Here is a 21,123-nt window from a genome sequence, read left to right as displayed (position 1 = left end):
CAGTACCCGGGCCAACTTTGCTCCAATGGAGCCTTGGCTGCGGGAGGGGAAGAGAGAGACAGAGAGGAAGGAGAGGGGGAGGGGTGGAGAAGTAGATGGGCGCTTCTCCTGTGTGCCCTGGCTGGGAATCGAACCCAGGACTCCTGCACGCCAGGCCAACGCTCTACCACTGAGCCAACCGGCCAGAGCCTCATTTGGTAATTTCTATGTGGAAGGATTATTTCCTTAGATATAATTCTCATCTAAATGTACTTTATTACTTCAGATGAACAGGATGTTCCAATGTTGACGCTCTTCTGTCAGGTCACAAACACTGGCCAAAGTTCTCACATGTGGGAGCCCATCTGCTAATGGTAGTTCCTTTTCATTTCCCCACTTAATGCTGAATTTCCTTACTTTTAACACCTTTGAAATCTTTGTTTCTTTTTTATTTATTTATTTATTCATTTTTTAGAGAGGAGAGGGAGAGACAGAGACAGAGAGAGGAGAGGGAGAGAGAGAAGCGTGGAGGAGCTGGAAGCATCAACTCCCACATGTGCCTTGACCAGGCAAGCCCAGGGTTTCGAACCGGCGACCTCAGCATTTCCAAGTCGACGCTCCATCCACTGCGCCACCACAGGTCAGGCTTAACACCTTTGGTAACATCATTATCTGGATTTAAATTCAATGACATGAGCTTCTAATCAAGATGCCACTGTAGGTAAATGCGGTACTCACATCCTCCCATGACCACATGAAAATTAAAGCTGAACTACAGAGCACCCACCATTCAGAACTGCCTGAAGTCTAGCTGAACTGAAGCCTTACAACTAAGGATACAAAGAAAAAGCTACCTCAAGACTGGTAGAAAGGGACAACACATGGATCCCACACCCATATGTGGTACTTAAAGACTGGAAGGGTTTTCTTGGCTGTGGAGGTTCCCGCTGTAAAACAAGAACTACAACCTCATACCAGGACCCCCAACCCTGGAAGAGAAGTCCCTATAACATCCGGCTGTGAAAACCAGCAGAGGTTTAGGCTGAGTGACACAGAGGGCTATTGGAGTACCAGATGTTCCTCTTAAAGGGCCCACACACAGACTTGCAAAGACTTACTTGGACTTACTCGCTTTGTTCCAGCTTTGCTGAGCCCTCCCCCTACAGGTTCAGGCCAGTACCATATCCGAGTCTCCATGAACGTTTTTCACACTGTTTGCCCTGCCCTGGTGATTCCGAGACCCTGCCCACTCAATTAGCAGGTGGACCCAAGCTATTTCCAGTGGCTCTTCCATACAAACAACCTGCCCTGACTCTTGCTGCAGCCTTTCTTTAAATCTCTCCAAGGTCCACAAACCCCTCAAAAGCAGCATTTGGCCTTGGTGTCCCCACACCTGCTATTAAGCAGCCCCAACCCCAACACTAGCAACAGCCAAATTTGGTGTGCAGCTTAGCCTTCTCCCAGGTATCTCCAAACCCAGAATAAGTGGCAACCCACCTGCAGGTCATTTTGTAGCTCATGCTGGATGCCAGCAGCTGACTTTGGCCAATACCTCCAAGGAGAACCCAGAGCCAGCTTCAGACCACATCAAAGAACCACCCAACCACCTCCACTAAGTGACACACTCAAAGGGTGGCAGGCACCATTGAAGGGAGTCCTGTTCTGTGGGGTTGGTCCTTACACAGCAGCTCCTCCACTGCAGTCTCAGCTGGTCCTCCCAGACAGTCAGCCTGTGGGTAAAAGCCTCACACTGATGTGCCAACAGCAGCCTAGGCTCAACTACAAGAGGAGAGCACACACAGCCCACAGGAGGCACAAATGAAGTGCCTTACTCTGGTGACAGAAGGCTGCACCACTGGGCCCCACAGGATACCTACCACATAAGGCCACTCTACCAAGACAGGGAGATGTAGCAGCTCTACCTAATATATAGAAACAAACACAGGAAGGGAGCCAAAATGAGAAGACAATAAAACATGTCCCATATGAAACAAAACAAAACTCCAGAAGAAGAACTAAACAAAATAGAAACAAGCAATCTACCAGATGCAGAGGTTGAAAAACTGCATATAACCTGAACGGTGGAAGTGCAGGTCACAGGGCTTGAGCAAGATAACTGTCCAATCGATTCCAAAGCTCACCATCTTGAGCCCAAAGGTCACTTGCATGAAAAGTCCAAGGTCATGGCTTGAACAAGAGTACACTGGCTCAGCCCTGGTCAAGGCATGTATGAGAAGCAATCAATGCACAACTTTTATGTGAAAGCAACTAGGACTTAGTGCTTCTCACTCTCTTGCTCCTTTCCTGTCTGTCTCACAAACACACACAAAATCTTTGAAAAAATAAAAAAACTGGTTATAAGGTTGTTGTTCAATGAACTTATGGGAAGAGTAGAGAAACTTAGAACTTGAAGCAAAAGATCACATCAGAGATTTAAAAAGGAAGGTAGTAGAAAACACCCAATCAAAACAGCAAGAAGAAGCAAAAATCACCCCAAATGAGGAGAGTTTAAGGTAGTGGTTTTCAACCTTTTTACACTTGGAAACCAGCGAAAATAGAATTATCTGGGGGACTATTAAGGCAAAAATCACGCTGAGCACAAGCAAATTCGACCAAGATCAATGGGTCTATAATCTTCATACATCAGGTTGGTTAACTCTTTCATAGACCAGCATGAAATTGCTGGCAAAATGGCAGTTAAAAAAACACTGGGTTAAGTCTGTGACACATCAAGTATACCAACAATTATATCAAGGAGGTTCCGGAAGAAGAGAAACAGCAAAAAATTGAAAACCTATTTGAAAAAAATGGCAGAAAACTTTCCTAACTTGGTGAAGGAACTAGATATACAAATCGAGGAAGCACAGAGAGTCCCAAACAAGATGAACCCAAAGAGGGCCACACCACGACACATCAAAATAAAATGTAAAAGGTTAAAGACAAAGAGAGAATCTTTTTTTTTTTTTTTTTGTATTTTTCTGAAGCTGGAAACGGGGAGACCTTGGCTGCGGGAGGGGAAGAGAGAGACAGAGAGGAAGGAGGGGGGCGGGGTGGAGAAGCAAATGGGCGCTTCTCCTATGTGCCCTGGCTGGGAATCGAACCCGGGTCCCCCGCATGCCAGGCTGACGCTCTACCGCTGAGCCAACCGGCCAGGGCCCAAAGAGAGAATCTTAAAGACTGCAGTTAGTTAGCTACAAGGGAGCTGCCACAATATTGTCAGTTGATTTCTCAACAGCAACCTTGCAAGCCAGAAGGGATTGGCACAATATATTCAAAGTGATAAAAAGCAAGGACCTACAAACCAAGATTATTCTACCCAGCAAAGTTATAGAAGGACAGATAGAAAGCAAAAGGAGTTCATCACCACCAAACCAGTTTTTTTTTGTTGTTTTTTTTTTTGCATTTTTCTGAAGCTGGAAACAGACAGACTCCCACATGCGCCCAACTGGGATCCACCCGGCACGCCCACCATGGGGCGATGCTCTGCCCACCAGGGGGAGATGCTCTGCCCATCCTGGGCGTCGCCATGTTGCAACCAGAGCCACTCTAGCGCCTGAGGCAGAGGCCACAGAGCCATCCCCAGCGCCCGGGCCATCTTTGCTCCAGTGGAGCCTTGGCTGCGGGAGGGGAAGAGAGAGACAGAGAAGAAGGCGTGGCAGAGGGGTGGAGAAGCAAATGTGCGCTTCTCCTGTGTGCCCTGGCCAGAATCGAATCCGGGTCCTCCACACGCTAGGCCGACGCTCTACCGCTGAGCCAACCGGCCAGGGCCCAAACCAGTATTATAAGAAATGTTGCCTGACCAGGCGGTGGTGCAGTGGATAGAGCACTGGACTGGGACGTGGAGGATCCAGGTTCAATACCCCAATGTCTCTGGCTTGAGCGTGGGCTCATCTGGTTTGAGCAAGGCTCATTAGCTTGAGCCGAAGGTCACTGGCTTGAGCAACGGGTCATTTGGTCTGCTGTAGCCACCCTCCCCCCCTCCGTCAAGGCACATGAACAACTAGGGTGCTGCAATGAAGAATTGATGCTTCTCATCTCTCTCCCTTCCTGTCTGTCTGTCCCTATCTGTCCCTCTCTCTGTCTCTGTCACACACACACAAAAAAGTTAAAGGGTCTTCTTTAAGAAGAAAAAGAAAGATCAAAATATGAACAATAAACTATGTATCTACCCACAATTATTTTAAATACAAATGGATTAAATGCTTCAATCAAAGACATGGTGGCTCAATGGATAACAAAACAAGAACCTTACATATGCTGTCTACAAAAGACTCACTTCAGACTGAAAGACACACACAGGCTGAAAGTAAAGGGATGGAAAAAAGATTTCATGAAAAATGAAAACAAAAAACACTGTGGTAGCAATACTTACATTAGACAAAAGAGACTTTAAAACAGAGGTTACAACAAGAGGCTAAGGATTTAGCAATTCTACTTTGGGGTATTTATCCGAAAAAACCTCAAAACACTAAGTTGAAAAGACATATATATCCATATGTTCATTGCAGCATTATTGACAATAGCCAATATATGGAAGTAATCTAAGTGTCCATCAATAGACAAACAGATAAAGAAGATATGGTACAATCACCCTAGCCAGTTGGCTCAGCGATATAGCATCGGCCCAGCATGTGAAAGTCCTGGGTTCGATTCCTGGCCAGGGCACATAGGAGAAGCGCCCATCTGCTTCTCCACCCCTCCCCCTCTCCTTTCTCTCTGTCTCTCTCTTCCCCTCCTGCAGCCAAGGCTCCACTGGAGCAAAGTTCACCTGGGCACTGAGGATGGCTCCATGGCCTCCATCTCAGGCACTAGAACAGGGGTCGGGAACCTATGGCTCGCGAGCCACATGTGGCTCTTTTAATGGCTGCATCTGGCTCGCAGACAAATCTTTAATAAAAAAATAATAATAACGCCTGACCTGTGGTGGCGCAGTGGATAAAGCATCAACCTGGAAATGCTGAGGTCGCCGGTTCGAAACCCTGGGCTTACCTGGTCAAGGCACATATGGGAGTTGATGCTTCCTGCTCCTCCCCACCTTCTCTCCGTCTCTCTCTCCTCTCTCTCTCCCTCTCTGTCTCTCTCTCCCCCTTTCTCTATCCTCTCTTAAATGAATAAATTAAAAAAAAATAATAACGTTAAAAATATAAAACATCCTCATGTATTACAATCCATTCATTTCCCACTGCTCATGTTCATAGTTGCGGGCGGCTGGAGTCAATCACAGCTGTCCTCTGGGACAACACCAAATTTTTATTGGATAATGTGTAATGTACACAGGTTGTTGTATGGCTCTCACAGAATTATATTTTAAAGTATGTGACCGCAGTGGATAAAGCGTCGACCTGGAAATGCTGAGGTTGCCGGTTCAAATCCCTGGGCTTGCCTGGTCAAGGCACATATGGGAGTTGATGCTTTCAGCTCCTCTCCCCTTCTCTCTCTCTCTGTCTCTCTCTCCTCTCTCTCCCTCTCTGTCTCTCTCCCTCTCTCTGTCCTCTCTAAAAATGAATAAATAAAATTAAAAATTAAAAAAAAAAAAGTATGTGGCATTCATGGCTCTCTCAGCCAAAAAGGTTCCCGACCCCTGCACTAGGAATGACTCCAGCCACAACGAAGCAACACCCCAAATGGGCAGAGCATCGCCCCTCAGTGGGCATGCTGGGTTGATCCTGGTAGAGTGCATGCAGGAATCTGTCTCTCTGCCTCCCCACTTCTCACTTCAGAAAAATACCTCCCCCAAAATAAGATATGGTACATATACACAATGAAATATTACTCAGCTATAAAAAAAAATGAGCTCGACCAGGCAGTTGAGCAGTGGATAGATGGTCAGACTGGGATGTGGAGGACCCTAGGTATGAAACCTTGAGGTCGCTGGCTTGAGCAAGAGGTCACTCACTCTGCTGTAGCCCCCCCAGTCAAAGCACAGATGAGAAAGCAATCAATGAACAACTAGGATGCCACATCAAAGAACTGATGTTTCTCATCTCTCCCTTCCTGTCTGTCTGATTCTCTGTCTCTTTCAAAAACAAACAAACAAAAAAAGAATAAAATCTTGCCATGTGCAAAACCATGGATGGACAGAGGGTAATGTGCTGAATGAAGTAAGTCAGAGAAAGACAAATGCCAGATGATTTCAGTTATATGTGGAATCTAAGGAACAAAATAAACAAACAGAACAGAAACAGACAGATACAGAGAATATTCTGATAGTTGCCAGAGGAGAGGGAGGGTTGAAGGGGATAGGTAAAAAAGATAAAGGGATTAAGAAACACAAATTGGTAGTTACAAACTATTCACAGGGATGTAAAGTACAGAGAATAGAGTCATTAATATTGTAATAACTATGTATGGTGCCAGATGGGTATGAGATTTATCGGGGTGATCACTTTGTAAGTTATAGAAATGTCTAATCATGCAGTTGTATACCTGAAATTTATATTGTATCTCAACTGTAACTGAAAAAGAAAAAAATTATATATAAAAAAAGTCTACAACACTCAATATACTACACAATTACCTTAAAGTCGACTCTGATCCTATGGACTCCATCTGCTGGGATTTTTTGCTTAGAACTATTGCCATTGGAGAGAGTGCTGAGGATGTTCAAAGTGCCTGTGTTCTCCTGCTTATTTACTGGAGGTGGTTTTTCCTACAGGAATAGAAGATAAATAAAGAACAAAACCATACTTGCCTTCACTTTTGCAACAGAAAATAATGCAAATGACAAATCTTATCAATAGATCTATAAAACATGTTTTGAACATAAGTATCCTATAAAAATAGTGAGGTACTCTTCAGAATATTGTTTTCCATTGAGGCCTTTTTAAATTTTTTTTTTTTTTTTGCACATATGTCTTACATTTCTAGAAAAAACAAACCCAGGACTTTCCCTCCTGTGTGTCTTCATCTTGCTTCACTGTGGTCCGCGATGTCAGCTGAGGTTGTCAGTACAATGAAACCAAACTAATGGGACAGGGGCAGGTTATTCTGCAATTTTTTCTAGATATTTCAGTTGCACATCAAATTTGGGCTGATCACTCCATTGTTGTCTAACCTTCCTATGAGGTTCACAACAATTTTCCCAGCTTTGTGAACATCAATGATTTCAAACTTGCCAATGCTTCATCATCATAGTTAAAAACTAGACGATGACTTTGGAGCATGACCTAATAAAAATCTAGTATTAGCCTCTCTTTTTGTCACTGTTGATGCTCTCGAAAGCATGTGAGGACATACATATGGCACCATTCTGGTGACAGCAAAAGACAATGGAAACAGCCAGAAGATTCTTAAATCTCTCTCTCTCTCTCTTGCCACATAATAACAGGGCACACAGGGAAGGATGATTATTACAGACAAATATTGCTAAATATTGCTATAAGATGTTGAGAGCAGAAAGCAATTATGCTAAGTGGCCTTATAGCATAAGCAGAAGCATATAGGACCACAAGGAAGGGAAAAACAACAAGGGAAAAGAGAGAGAAAAAGATATAAGCTAAAGCCTAAATTCCTCTGCCATCTACATAGAAGCAAAAATGTGGTTTCATTCACTCAGTCATATAAAAATCAAGACTAAGGTTATCTTCCTACAGAACAGAACACACCCGAGAATGGCGGAGAAACAAATCTCTTACCTTTTCTTTTGGTTTTTGTTTTACAGGAATATTTGGGCGAGGAGCCACTTTTTTCTGCTTGCTTTGCTCTGGACCTAACGAATTCAAGATAAATTGCAGTCAGATGCTACTGAATTCACAATTAATGCTCAATAGCTATGACTATTTTAGGATTGATTGGCCTTAGTATATAATGGTTAAAAGCTAATTTTCTTGCACCAAAGGCTTAAAAAGATACATTTCAGGTTTCCAAACACTGCTTAAGACGTCAATGTTTTTTATTAGTACTTCTGGGTCAGCAGTTCTTTCTTGCCTTCCTCACTCACCTGATTCTGGTGTTAAAGGCTGCTTTTTCTTAAACTCACTAGGACCAGTCTTAGGAACGTCTTTTCTTGGTGGTGCTGTGCTAGGTGGCTGCGGGGGAACAACTGGTGCTGGCTGGGAGACCTGCTTGCTGGACTTTCTGGAAACTGGAGTGGTCACTTGTTTGGACTCAGGTCCTGGACCAGAGGCATTCCCTTCTTCACTCTTTTCCTCAACGTGCTTCCGTGGGAGAGGCTCACTGTTGCTTTTCTTAGGGGCAGGGTCCTCTCTTGTTGAAGGGGCAGGTTTCTGATTGGTATCCACTGAGTTCTTTACCACATTGCTCTCTTTGCTGTCTTTCTTTTCACTGGTCTTAGACTTTTTCTCTTTCTTTTTCACAGCTAGGGGAAAAACATGATTATTTATCAATAAGCAAGAAAAATTTTATTTAAAATAGAAGTACAGGAATGTAACAATCTTATTCTCGGTTTCCTACAGTTAATGTTGACACTGAAGAGGCTCAAGAAAATTAATGCCAAGTTGGTCAGGTAAAATAGGTATGCTTTTATTGCTCTAGAAAATGAAACAGTTGTTAATTTTTATATGAATATAAAGATGTTTTATTATGAAAATTTTCTAACATACTCCAAGAAAAGGGAACAGTAACAGGAACCCCCATGTACCCATCACCCAGCTTCAACAACCATCAATTCCCTGGGAAAGAGCAGTATTGGGGGGGAAAAACTAGTATTTTCTTTATACTAGATATACATAACTAGATGGTATTAAAGCAAGAAGCACTTCGGGGAAGAGCTTTTTTACATTACCTTTTGCTTGCTTCTGAAGATAGGCTTTGGAAGGCATCCATTGTAGATTCTGACATTTTCTCATCCTAGGATAACAAGGGATACCATAAAGTAATGACATTTATAAGAGACACAACTGGAATAAGTCTTAACTTGACTGTAAGAATCAGTGAATCTTTACTTGGGTTCATTTTGAGAGCTGAAAAGAGGACTGTGTATTACTCAGATTAAACCTGAGCCTTTGAATTCTTCAATCAACAATTTCACCTACCTTTAGGATATAAAAAGAGCAAAATACCAAATTACTTTTGAAATGACTCAAATTTCTTATAACCTAGTACTAACTAGCACCATATGCAAAATTATTGGTTGATATTGCTTATAATCAAATCAGTTCTGTTCCCTTATGATATTTTCACTTATTAATCTGAATATAATATGAGCTAAAATCATCTAACAAGTCCTCTGTCTGCTACTACAATGGTATACATTTATGTAAGGGCTTTTTATAGATATTCCACACCTCAATTTAAGAAAACTCAAAACTTAATTTGAAGTGTAAGAGTGAACTGAATTCATTTCAATCCCCAATTTTATTATAATTTTATCTTGCTATGACATGTTTTTGCTGATTTGTGAATTTTCACTCCTTTATAAGAATGGGAGTGAAACAAGATTCTTGCCAGACTAAACCAAAGCACAAAACTGCTTATTGTCTCCTAGAAACTGCCTCCCTGGAGTAAGTAATGCAGCACTTCTCCCAACTATGTTTTACATAAAATCACTTCCAAGTTATTTATTCATTCAGAAAATGGCTATTGATTACATCTATTCCTTATGCCAGGTACTTTATGAGGAGCTCAAGCACCACAATTCCTATTTGTGCAAATCTTTGGATCCACTTTAAACAAGTTTTCCCAGAGGGCAGAAAGTGCCTTCACAAACTGCAAGAAAGGAAGAAAAGATCATCAAAACTTCCATATATCAAAAATTCCATATGCATGAAAATATTGTGAGAAACAGCAGAGATGTATACAAGGTATTGCCAATATTTCCTGAAAGCCATAAAGATAAAGGTTAATTTCAGTTGACCTAATAAATAATAAGTTATAATAGATATTATGCCTAAATTTGTCAGTTTTCAAGTAGAAACCTCCCAGAGCTGCACTGATATGGTAGCCACTAGGCACATGTGATTATTTAAATTTAAATTGGTTAAAATTACATGAAATAAAAAATGTAGTTCCTCAGTCACTAACCACGCTTTCAGTGCTCAATAGCCACATTTGGCTAATGGCTACCATACTGAAATGAACAGACAAAAAACATTTCCACCACTGCAGAATGTTCTATTAGACAGCATTGCCCCACAGTATTTCTTACTTAAGCACAGCCCACACCTAGCAAAATCCCACTCTGCAACTAATCTAGCTACTCAAGAACTCAATACAATCATATTCAGTTTCCTGATTCGTCTTTGCAACAAACCAAGCATAAATCAACAGCCTTCATGCAGAGAGGTTGATGCCTCAGAACAAGAACCCCACTCACTTGCAGCACTGCTTCTTTATGTTGCGGCCACCAAACTTGGGCTTGTCTAAGCAATTAGTACAAACACCACAGTCCTCAGGCACCTGGCAGCCAGGACACTGCCCACACCGCCTTGATCGCCGTCCTTTCTTTACTGGAGGTTCCTGAGGAGCCTTGTTTCTGGTCACAGGTTTAATTGGTTTGATGGGTGGAGCAAGAGGTTCAGCATCTTCTGAGCCAGCAATCGATGACTTGTCTGTTAAAGAAAGGTGTCATTAGTTCTGAGGTATATATTTCCTTCTTGGGAGTGGAGACAGAAGTTCTCTAAATCAATTTATATTATTATATACATTCAAACATTTTTTTCTAACTGGAACTCCAAAAATGAAATACAATATAAAAAACTATCATATGCAGAACTCAGAGCCTGTTTAAATCATTTAAATGTTAAGTGCCTATAACTTGTAGTTTAATAAAAGCAAAAATCCAAATGCTGAGAACCAAACACATTCTAACCTAAATCCAAGAATATGAATTAAATGCTACTGAAGATTCTCTAAACCACTAAATTTTATATAAGCAGTCACCTATCATATAAAACCTATGTGGCGCCTGACCAAGTGGTGGCGCAGTGGATAAAGCGTCAGACTGGGATGCAGAGAACCCAGGTTCGAGACCCCGAGGTTGCCAGCTTGAGCACGGGCTCATCTGGTTTGAGCAAAGCTCACCAGTTTGGACCCAAAGTCACTGGCTCAAGCAAGGGGTTACTCAGTCTGCTGTAGTCCCACGGTCAAGGCACATATGAGAAAGCAATCAATGAACTGAGGTTTTGCAACAAAAAACTAACAATTCATGCTTCTCATCTCTCTCCGTTCCTGTCTGTCCCTATCTATCCCTCTCTCTGACTCTCTCTCTCTGTCTATGAAAAAAAAAACAAAAAAACCTATGTGGCGGCCCTGGCCAGTGGGCTCAGTGGATAGAGCATCAGCCTGGCGTATGGATGTCCCAGGTTTTTCGTGGTTTTTTGTTGTTTTTTTTTAATTTTTCTGAAGCTGGAAACAGGGATAGACAGTCAGACAGACTCCCGCATGTGCCCGACCGGGATCCACCCGGCACGCCCACCAGGGGGCGATGCTCTGCCCACCAGGGGGCGTCACTCTGTCACCTGGGGCAGAGGCCAAGGAGCCATCCCCAGCGCCCGGGCCATCTTTGCTCCAATGGAGCCTCAGCTGCGGGAGGGGAAGAGAGAGACAGAGAGGAAGGAGAGGGGGAGGGGTGGAGAAGCAGATGGGCGCTTCTCCTGTGTGCCCTGGCCGGGAATCGAACCCGGGACTTATGCACGCCAGGCCTACGCTCTACCATTGAGCCAACCGGCCAGGGCCTGGATGTCCCAGGTTTGATCCTGGTGAGGGCACATAAGAGAAACAACCATCTATTTCTCTCCCCCTCCTTTGCGCCCTTCTCTCCTTCTTCCCCTCCAGTGGCCATTGGCTCCACTGGTCTGAGCATTGGCCTCAGGTGCTAAAATAGCTCAGCTGACTCAAGGCCTGGATGTCCCAGGTTTGATCCTGGTGAGGGCACATAAGAGAAACAACCATCTATTTCTCTTCCCCTCCTTTGCGCCCTTCTCTCCTTCTTCCCCTCCAGCGGCCATTGGCTCCACTGGTCTGAGCGTTGGCCTCAGGTGCTAAAATAGCTCAGCTGACTCAAGCATTGGCCCCAGAGAGGGGTTGCCAGGTGGATCCCAGTCAAGGCACATGCAGGAGTCTGTCTCTCTATCTCCGTTTCTCTCACTTGGAAAAGGGAAAAACAAAATAGAACTATGAGGCAGGGACTGCTGGGTTCAGTGAAGGATCTCAAGATGGCTGGACAAAAATTTGCTCTAAAAGCCATTAACCAAGCAGCTTTTGGAGAGATTATATCCTAAAACCAGAGGGCCATTGCTAACTCCTTGAAATCCTATAATGAGACCCTCACCTCCAAGTTGGCTGCTCTACCTGAGAATCCACCTGCTATCGACTGGGCTTACTACAAGGCCAACATAGCAAAGGCTGGCTTGGCATATCGGGATGATGCTCTAACCAACTGAGCTATCCCACTAGGACAAAATTGTTTTTGAGAGACACAAGATTCCTCTGGCATTCACCTTTTGCTCAAGGACAAGTCTTGCCAAACTTTTTACACTGCATGGCAACCTAGGAATACTCTGCCCAAAGATCCCTCCCTCCTTCATTAGAGTCAGACCTGCAGGACAGTCTGACAGCTCTCCCAGCCTTCCCTTGCTCCCTCCCCACTTCCCCTCACAGGCATTTCCTCTAATAAAATCCTGTCACTGAACTCCCCCCTTGTCATCTATTTTTTAGAGAACCCAGACTAACACATAATGCCATGAAGAGCCTACTAGGTATCCCAAGAATGATCAGTAAACAAATCAGTGTGTGCTATGACTTCAAGGCTGACATCTCAGACCTACCATCATTCCCCATGGAAGACAAAATCTTTTCTCGTTCTTCCCATGGTAAGGCACTCAGGGTGGGCATGTCATCAGGAAACACAGCTCGTTTTCGGCCAAGGGCAACAGCGGCTCTTCTGCAGACATGTTTAATTCGGGGTCCTCGCACAGAGGTCTCTGATGAATCACTTTCTTGACCCTAAATATGAGGCAAGCCAAAAATAAACAATAACAACCATACATGTTGAAATATAATTAAATGAAACTAAGATATTTTTGATTAGCTTATAATCTAGAATCACTCTAGTTATTTCTAGCTGCTAAACCATATCTATATGCAGGAATCAACTACTTCTGTATCCTAAAATTGGCAGGAAAAAAACATATATTAACTAAGTTCCTATACCTCTAGTATACTAGTTCTTGAAAATTCCCCTAAAAATTCAAGCTGCCAGTCTAGTCTCAAAAAGTTCAGTCTAACCATAGACTATTTCTTATATTTCCCTGTTCAACAGAGAAGTAGGAGGAAATAACTATAAACGGAAGTAAAAAAGGCCATAGCTCCAAACAGAAGTTTCACATTTTAAAGAGCCAATCCTCTTATCACTACGAGGCTAACTGAAAACATCCAAAATGATGTTAGAAATAAGTCCCTGCTTACACTCTGGCAGAATTGCTAAAATATGGCCCTAGGTTGAGTAACATTAAAAACCTGTTTGTGGGCCCTGGCCGGTTGGCTCAGAGGTAGAGCGTCGACCTGGCGTGCGGGGGGACCCGGGTTCGATTCCCGGCCAGGGCATATAGGAGAAGCGCCCATTTGCTTCTCCACCCCCCCCCCTTCCTCTCTGTCTCTCTCTTCCCCTCCCGCAGCCAAGGCTCCATTGGCGCAAAAGATGGCCCGGGCGCTGGGGATGGCTCCTTGGCCTTTACCCCAGGCACTAGAGTGGCTCTGGTCGCGGCAGAGCGACGCCCCGGAGGGGCAGAGCTTCGCCCCTGGTGGGCGTGCCGGGTGGATCCCGGTCAGGCGCATGTGAGAGTCTGACTGTCTCTTCCCGTTTCTAGCTTCAGAAAAATACAAAAAAATTAAAAATTAAAAAAAAACAAAAACAAAAAACCTGTTTGTGGTCACTATAACCTAACTTGATATATTGGCATAAACTTGTATCTATTATATGACAATTTCTTAAAAAGAACCTCAGAAAACACCAGTGTCTAGCTTTCTGTGTAAAAATAAACAAATATAAATAGATTAATTAATTAATAATGCTGCTCTTTGTAGATCTGTCTTTATCTTAACTAACTCAACTCTACAGCTTTTCTGTCCTACAGCTTAAGGCCAAATGTTTCTCATACATATTCTACAAACACCTATTATTTAATCACTAATCACTCACAACTCAGATGACGAGAATCTGCATCCACCCACACGTTTCTATAGTAAACAACAATAAAACAACTTGTCTACAGAAATGCACCTTCAAAATTAAATTGCAGATTCCAATATACCAAACCTAAAAGTACAAGCAACTTAGCATTCTCTGTAATATGGCCCCAAACTACCTTTCAGTCTCAGTTCACCACTTTCCTGTGTATACCAGTCCAGCTATTCGCCGTACCTGAAATGTTTCCCTACCCACATTGTTCCCTTTGCTTAGAATGTTCTCCCCTAACATCTTCTACCATCAAAACCCCACCTGTCTGCCTGACCAGTGGTGGTGCAGTGGATAGAGCATCGACCTGGGACACTGAGGTCCCACGTTTGAAACCCCACAGTCACTGGCTTGAGCGCAGGTTTATCAGCTTAAACATGGGATCATCAACACGATCCCAAGGTTGCTGGCTTGAGCCCAAGGTCTCTGACTCACCTTGAGCCCGCGGTCAAGGCACGTATGAGAAGCAATCAATGTACAACTAAAGTGATGCAACTATAGTTGATGCCTTTCATCCTTCTCCCTTCCTTTCTCTCTCTCTCTCACACACACACATAGACACACACACCCTGCCTGTCCTTGAAGGACCATTGCAAATGCCACCACTTCCTCTAATGTTTACTTGATTCCCATAACTGGATGTAACTGAAACACTAAGCCTAAAACTTGATAGGAAGGGTTTGATAGCCTATGGATTTTAACAGGCAACATGGAAAAGAGTACCTGTGCTTTGGGTTGGTCAGTTTGTTTAAGACTCTTACTCTTCTCAATCTTGCAGAGCTGGGCTTTGGCCTTTTTTAGGAGGCTGGCAACCCTCTTGTCAGTCATTGGAAGCTTGTCTGCCTGAGCCAACATGGAGCCGATGGAGGAAGTGGAATGTTTAACAGTGCTAGATGAAGAAGTGGAAAGGCAGAGGGTTTTCTCCTTCTCCAGAGATGGGGTAGTTGGGCCAAGGTCCAAGTTGGTTTTGTCCAGATTTCCTCTCCCTTTCTTTATAAGTATTTTGGTTTTGACAGCTGTTGTATCCCCAAGAGTCACAGAAGAAATTTCAGTCCCAGAATCAAGTGATGAAGACTTCTTCCGCCCTGTTGCTTTTTTGGCAGAAGATGAAGTGGCAACATCCTCACCAACAACCTTCTCTTTGGAAACCCTACCCACAGGATACAAAGCAGAACTACTCTGAATCTCTGATCCCTTTTTCCTCTTCTCTTTCCTTGACTCTCGCTTATTCTCTTTTTCTCTTTCCCGGTCTCTCTCCCTACTCTTGTCCTTCTCCACGTTCTTGTCAGCATCTCGATCTTTGGATAACTCATCGGGGGCCTTGTCTTTATTTCTCCCTCTGTCAGTCTGAGAGCCTGGGGTAAACCAAGGGAAGAGAGGAGTGGGACTGCTGGATGAAAACAGCTCTGCTGGAGTACTAGCCTGCTTTCTTGGTCTCTGGTTTTTCTCTGCAGATTCCCCAGACTGAGTCAGGGAATGAGAAGGAAAAGTAAAAGTTGGGTTTAAGGCACTAGTGGCAAGAGGACTAACAGAAATGCTTAACGAGGAAGAGACAGAAGATGGCGGGGTGAGAGGTGACAGCTCAGAAGTACTAAGTCTTCCACTTCTTGTCCTCATGGAGTGAGAAGGAGATCTCGGTTCGGATCGAATAGGGCTAAACACTTTTCTTTTCCTTTTTCTGTTAGATACCCCCGAAGAAGATGTTCCAGCAGAAGTTCGATTACTAGGTAAGGTAACAGACTCAAATATTCTAGAGTGAGCTTCACTTGGAGTAAATCTTGGGGCTCTCAGAAGAGGGCTCCTTTTGTGCACATCGAACCTTGTTCCAGAATGGAGTGGAGAGAACAACCGGGCTGACGCAGCAGCACCAGATGTGGAAAAACCAGATGCGAAGCCAACATCCTCAGGAGTCAGTGGAGGAGGTCGGAAATTATCAAATATTGGTTTGCGAATAAGACCTTCTTTGGCATACTTTGCTGAGGAAAAATATTGTGGCTCTGACCTAGAATGCTTTAAAGAAGTCCACCTAAACGTTGGTTCTCGCAAAATAGACTTTCGCTTTCCTTGCATGGGAGCAGCAGAAGCAGGCAGAAACGGTGATGCTAAAGGGATTGTTGGGGGCATCAGCCAGGGGGTATGGTCAGAGATGCTGGAGGCTGGCTGCAGTGGTGGGGGCGGAGTGAGGAGAGGTGGAGGTGGAGAGGAGGAGGTCTGCTGCTGGGGGGCGCTCTGGAGAGCTGATAATTTTTTCGTTGTTCTAGATCCAAAACTTCTCTCTGACACTGAATACCTTCTGTTCCTCCTATCACTACTATCATTTTCTGGGGACTGGGAAATAGGCAGTGGAGTATGAGCTTCAGGGGTCTCACTCTGTTCTTCAGGAAGTACCCGAATCTCCTCAGAGGCCTGAGAATCAGTGGAGGTATCGACACTCGGGCTGCTAGATCGGGAGGAGTCTGAAGACACTTGAGAGGAGTGCTGAGAAGCTGCACTTGATTTTTCAGATGATCCACAGGATGTGGTACTGAATCTACTGTTTGGTGTAGATTCTAACCGGGCAATTTTAATTGGAGGGTCATAATCTTCATCCTCGATAAACCGCCGAGGAGTTTTAATAATACGCGAGGAAATGGCACTGACAACAGGCATGATAAATTGTCGAATATTTTTTACCTGTGTCTTCACCTTCCTTCCTTGCAGCTGAGCTGCTTCTTTCTCAATTTTCTTTTGAGCCCCCTTTTTTGCCCTCTGCAGGAGCTGCTTAGCAATTGTTGCATCTGTCCTTTTAGAAGAAGGAATAATCCTAACTGGCTTAATCCTTCGAGGGCTCTGTCTGACTACTGTCTTATCTTCCTTTGTGGGTGGAGGTGTTCCTTCTTTGTCTTTCCGCACCTTCTGGGGCTTTTCCAGTTGAGAGTTAATGAGGAGCCCTGAAGGGGTCTTTATCCTTTCTGTTGATGGGGGTCTTCCTCGCCTTCGTACTATCTGCACCCCTTTCCTTCCTATTTGAAGCTTCCCTGTCTTAAACTTAGACTTGAGAGGAGAGAGTTTGCCTGCTCTTAATTTTTTAATCTTTGTGGCTTGCTGAAATGTAGCAGAAGGTGTCCGTTTAATCTTCTTCAGGGTATCTTCTTTGTTTCCCTTTGGTAATTCTGAAATGTCCTTTCCATGTGTTATTTTGATTTTCACTCCAGGGAAGGTGGGAGGTCTTCCTCTCTTTTTTTCTATACTTTTAGAATCTTTCTTCTTGATCTTATCTCCAGATTTTGTCTCTGACTTATTTAGAGGGGGGAACACAGATGGATCTGAGAGGAGAGCTGAAGTTCGGTCAGAGCCACTTCTAGGTCTCCCACGAGGTTTTCGAGGACTAGTTTTAACTGTGTATAGAAATTAAACAATGAAGAGCATATATTTAGCTTTGCAGTTCAGGTCTTAACTAAGCTGAATATAATTTAGCACAAGCCACTTGGTACTGCACTCTACTTGAGCCTTAATGAGTCAATAAAACATTTTAATTGTGCTTAGTTTCTTTTCCCCAAAATATTGCCTCAAAGAAATCAACCACCAAAAGAACATTTAACTACATTTTTGGTAGAAGAGCTAACATAGTAATAAAAGGCTTCCAACTGAGCAATTTATGTTATACAAAACTGATTTTCCTACAACTTTAGACGAGTAAAGTTTTTTTCTGAATTAAAATAAAGAACATTAAAAAAAAAAATCTGTACTATCTTTTTCATATCCTAGCCACCAAGATTAACATTTGAGAACATGTTTATAGTAAATCATCTTGTCCTACCTTTTCAATTCAGAATTCTGGCTTCAATAAATTTTAACAAAGTGCTCTTGGAGCGGTAATATGCCAACTTCTATAAAAAAAGGCTCCAGAGCAGCTCAGCCTCCTGTATTTTCAATCTGTTTTGCCACAGAAAACTAAGAATGTTTTACTGACTAGAAAAATAAAAAATATTCATTCATAAGACATCAGAGTGTGATCACTGAACTCAGTAGCATGTGAACTAACCAGGGAAGTGACATGATGTGTCCAAGTAACTTATGCCCCTACCTACTAGTCTCAAGTTATAATAAAAAATTTAACCTTAATTAACATAAGAGCAAACCAGCAATTTATTAAATCAGATTTCTTATAAATAAAAGGAATTTGACAATGTATGAATCAGCTCAATCTGCTACTTATCATGAGACTCAAGAAAACAAAATTATTTTTCTAAAATTCTTCGTGTTTACATAAACCTGTATTTTCTAAATGTATTGTTTCCTAGTCTAGCATACCTTCTCTTCCCTCACAACTTTTTAATGTTTTATATGACTCTACAGTCTTCTGAGACTAAAACCTCCCCTAACAGGCACCAAAAGAGATGTATGAATGCCATTATGATGAACATTTTAGACTACAGAATCAACTTTCTAACAGAACAGAAATCAACAAAAGGCTTGTTGTTGAGCTTTGTAAATATAAATGCTCCCCTCACCAATTAACTTGAGACCTCCCCTAATAGATTAAGGAGCCACAAATCCATTCTCAGTATATACTAATTACAACAAAAGTAAGACCAGAATACAACAGCTAAATTATGTTTTATTCCTTAAATAAAGAAGATATCCAGATGGTTTTAAAAACCAAGATGCCTGACCTGTGGTGGCGCAGTGGATAAAGCATTGACCTGGAATGCTGAAGTTACTGGTTTGAAACTCTGGGCTTGCCTGACCTGTGGTGGCGCAGTGGATAAAGTGTCAACCTGGAAATGCTGAGGTTACCTGTTCGAAACCCTGGGCTTGCCTGGTCAAGGCACATATGGGAGTTGATGCTTCCAGCTCCTCCCCCACTTCTCTCTCTCTCTCTGTCTCTTCTCTCTCTGTCTCTCCCTCCCTCTCCTCTCTAAAATGAATAAATAAAAAAACAAACAAACAAAAAAAAACTCTGGGCTTGCCTGGTCAAGACATAAACGAGAAGCAACTACTATGAGTTGATGCTTCCTGGACCTCTCCTTGCCTTTCTCTCTATATATCCTCTCTCTGAAATCAATAAATAAAATCTTAAAGAAAACAAACAAACAAACAAAACCCTGGGCTTGCCTGGTCAAGGCATGTACAACAAGCAATAAATAAGCAAGGAATGAACAACTAAAGTGAAGCAACTATGAGATGATACTTCTCACTACTACTCTCCTTTGCAAAACTAATAAATAAAATCTTTAAAAAAAACTAAAAACAAAAAAACCAAGGCAACATTCACCATAGACTAACAGCTAAGAAAAAAAGTAAGAGAAAACCATCAAGAAAGGGTTATGAATTAACAAAATAAATTCCTACCTAAAGTACATCACAAAATTCCTTATCATCATGGTAGACTTAAACCTGGCCACTCATAGGGCTTGATTAATTCTGAAGACCTCTTCTAACTTCTAAAAGAAGCTTTTGGTGGACAAGTTGAAAAAGAAGAACAGAGAAGAGTCTAGCTTTGCTGCCAACTTCCATTATCTGTAACACATTCAAAGAACTCACAACTCAGTTATAAGTCACTGCTCATCATGTACAATATATTCTGGGCCTCATTTCATCATTTATAAATGAAGAGTAAGGCCAAATGATCTCTAAAATCACTTTCTGATACAGTTTTAAGATTTTACCACATATTACACTTGATCTTAGCCAAAAGGCCGAGAAGCGATTTTACCACATATTAAAGAGAATATTGCTACCATCTAAATAGCACAGACACTAGGATCCTACTGTCCAATTTCCTCTCAACTATAATAGCAATAACACCATTTGGGAAAGGAAAAATTATCAATTTATGTGTTTGAATTAGACTACTATATAACATGTGATGACTCTTAAAACCCAAATGCTAACAAACATCACAAACTAAGCCAATGTCAAAGAGCAAAAAAACACAGCTAACAACATCATTTAACTAGATTGTCCCCATAAAATCAAAGAAAATCATGCAAGAATTCAGAACAGCAGCACAGACAGGAAAGATCCATAGCCATCTTCTATATGGGAAAGAAGTCTGCAAGCATTAACTGTTATTTCCACTAAGAACTGTCCATCAGAAAACTGCTAAAGTATAAAATTTCAAGACATTTTAGATATTTTCTTGTTGAGAACAATGACAAAAATATTGCTTATAAATGGAAATACCCATATTATTTTTATTTTCTTTTAATACTGCCTTTAAAGAAGCAGGTAAAATAGTTTATACAGTGCTAATATTTTATTTTTAGTTTTTTGAGAATAATAGACCAAATTTTATCTGTAAAATACAAGGACCAAATTATCCCCAAAGTCATATGTACTATCATATAATTCAAAATACATGAATCTGAGGCTGCCTACCAGATTTTCCAATCATTCCACAGAAATCTACCTCCCCCCATTAAATTTAATTTCAAAATTTAAAAAATTATTTTAAAAAAAAGAAGAAATCTACCTCCTATGCCTCAGGTGGTTCCCATAGAGAAGCATAAAGAATAATTCAGCCTGGCCTACGGTGGTGCAGTGGACAGAGTGCCGACCTGGAGCGCTGAGGTCGCTGGTTCAAAACCTTGGGTTTGACAGGTCAAGGCACATACGACAAGCAACCAATGAACAGCGAGAGTGAAGCAACTACTTTTTGTGTCACCCTCCATAAAATCAATAAATAAAATCTTGAAAAAAGAAAAAATATACCACAAGTGGCCTGACAGAGAAGAGCACTGTAAAGAGGTCTACTTCATAAGGCATTTCTTACTTAGTATGAAGGAAAAGGAAGGATGTGGAAAAAAAAAACAACCCTAGTATTTAAAACCATCATTTACATGCAGAGGCAGCAAAGGGAAGCCATAGTCTCTTAACACACAAAACTTAAAAGTCACCATGCGCTTAATTGGCCATACCTGAAGGAGACCTTGTGGGGCTTCGTACTCTGACTTCTTCATCTGAGCCAAAACCTAAGAACTGCTCATCCTACAACAAAGGAAAATTATTTTAAAATCAGAAACCAA

The 21,123-nt window shown here is 42.3% G+C and overlaps 1 protein-coding gene and 1 pseudogene across 7 annotated transcripts in view; both read right to left on the bottom strand.

Moving 5' to 3' along the window:
* KMT2A (lysine methyltransferase 2A) overlaps positions 1 to 21,123 on the bottom strand; it is a 114,827-nt gene that overhangs the window by 55,139 nt on the left and 38,565 nt on the right. For all 7 annotated transcript variants that reach the window (XR_010727354.1, XM_066245935.1, XM_066245953.1 and 4 more), the window contains 8 exons: positions 21,016 to 21,085; positions 14,837 to 17,490; positions 12,705 to 12,882; positions 10,253 to 10,487; positions 8,723 to 8,787; positions 7,919 to 8,296; positions 7,614 to 7,687; positions 6,497 to 6,628 (listed from right to left, as the gene is read on the bottom strand). Coding sequence is in view for 6 of the 7 variants with exons in the window: in XM_066245935.1 (XP_066102032.1) it covers positions 6,497 to 6,628; positions 7,614 to 7,687; positions 7,919 to 8,296; positions 8,723 to 8,787; positions 10,253 to 10,487; positions 12,705 to 12,882; positions 14,837 to 17,490; positions 21,016 to 21,085 (3,786 nt within the window). In the remaining variant the exon portion in view is untranslated. The remainder of the gene's footprint in view (positions 1 to 6,496; positions 6,629 to 7,613; positions 7,688 to 7,918; positions 8,297 to 8,722; positions 8,788 to 10,252; positions 10,488 to 12,704; positions 12,883 to 14,836; positions 17,491 to 21,015; positions 21,086 to 21,123) is intronic.
* On the bottom strand, positions 19,677 to 19,806 carry LOC136321468 (U2 spliceosomal RNA; annotated as a pseudogene).

The sequence above is a fragment of the Saccopteryx bilineata genome, chromosome 1 (assembly GCF_036850765.1).
Source record: "Saccopteryx bilineata isolate mSacBil1 chromosome 1, mSacBil1_pri_phased_curated, whole genome shotgun sequence".
Classification (NCBI taxonomy): Eukaryota; Metazoa; Chordata; class Mammalia; order Chiroptera; family Emballonuridae; genus Saccopteryx; species Saccopteryx bilineata.
Note: the sequence above shows the minus strand (reverse complement) of the source record. Positions and strands in the feature narration are given on the sequence as shown.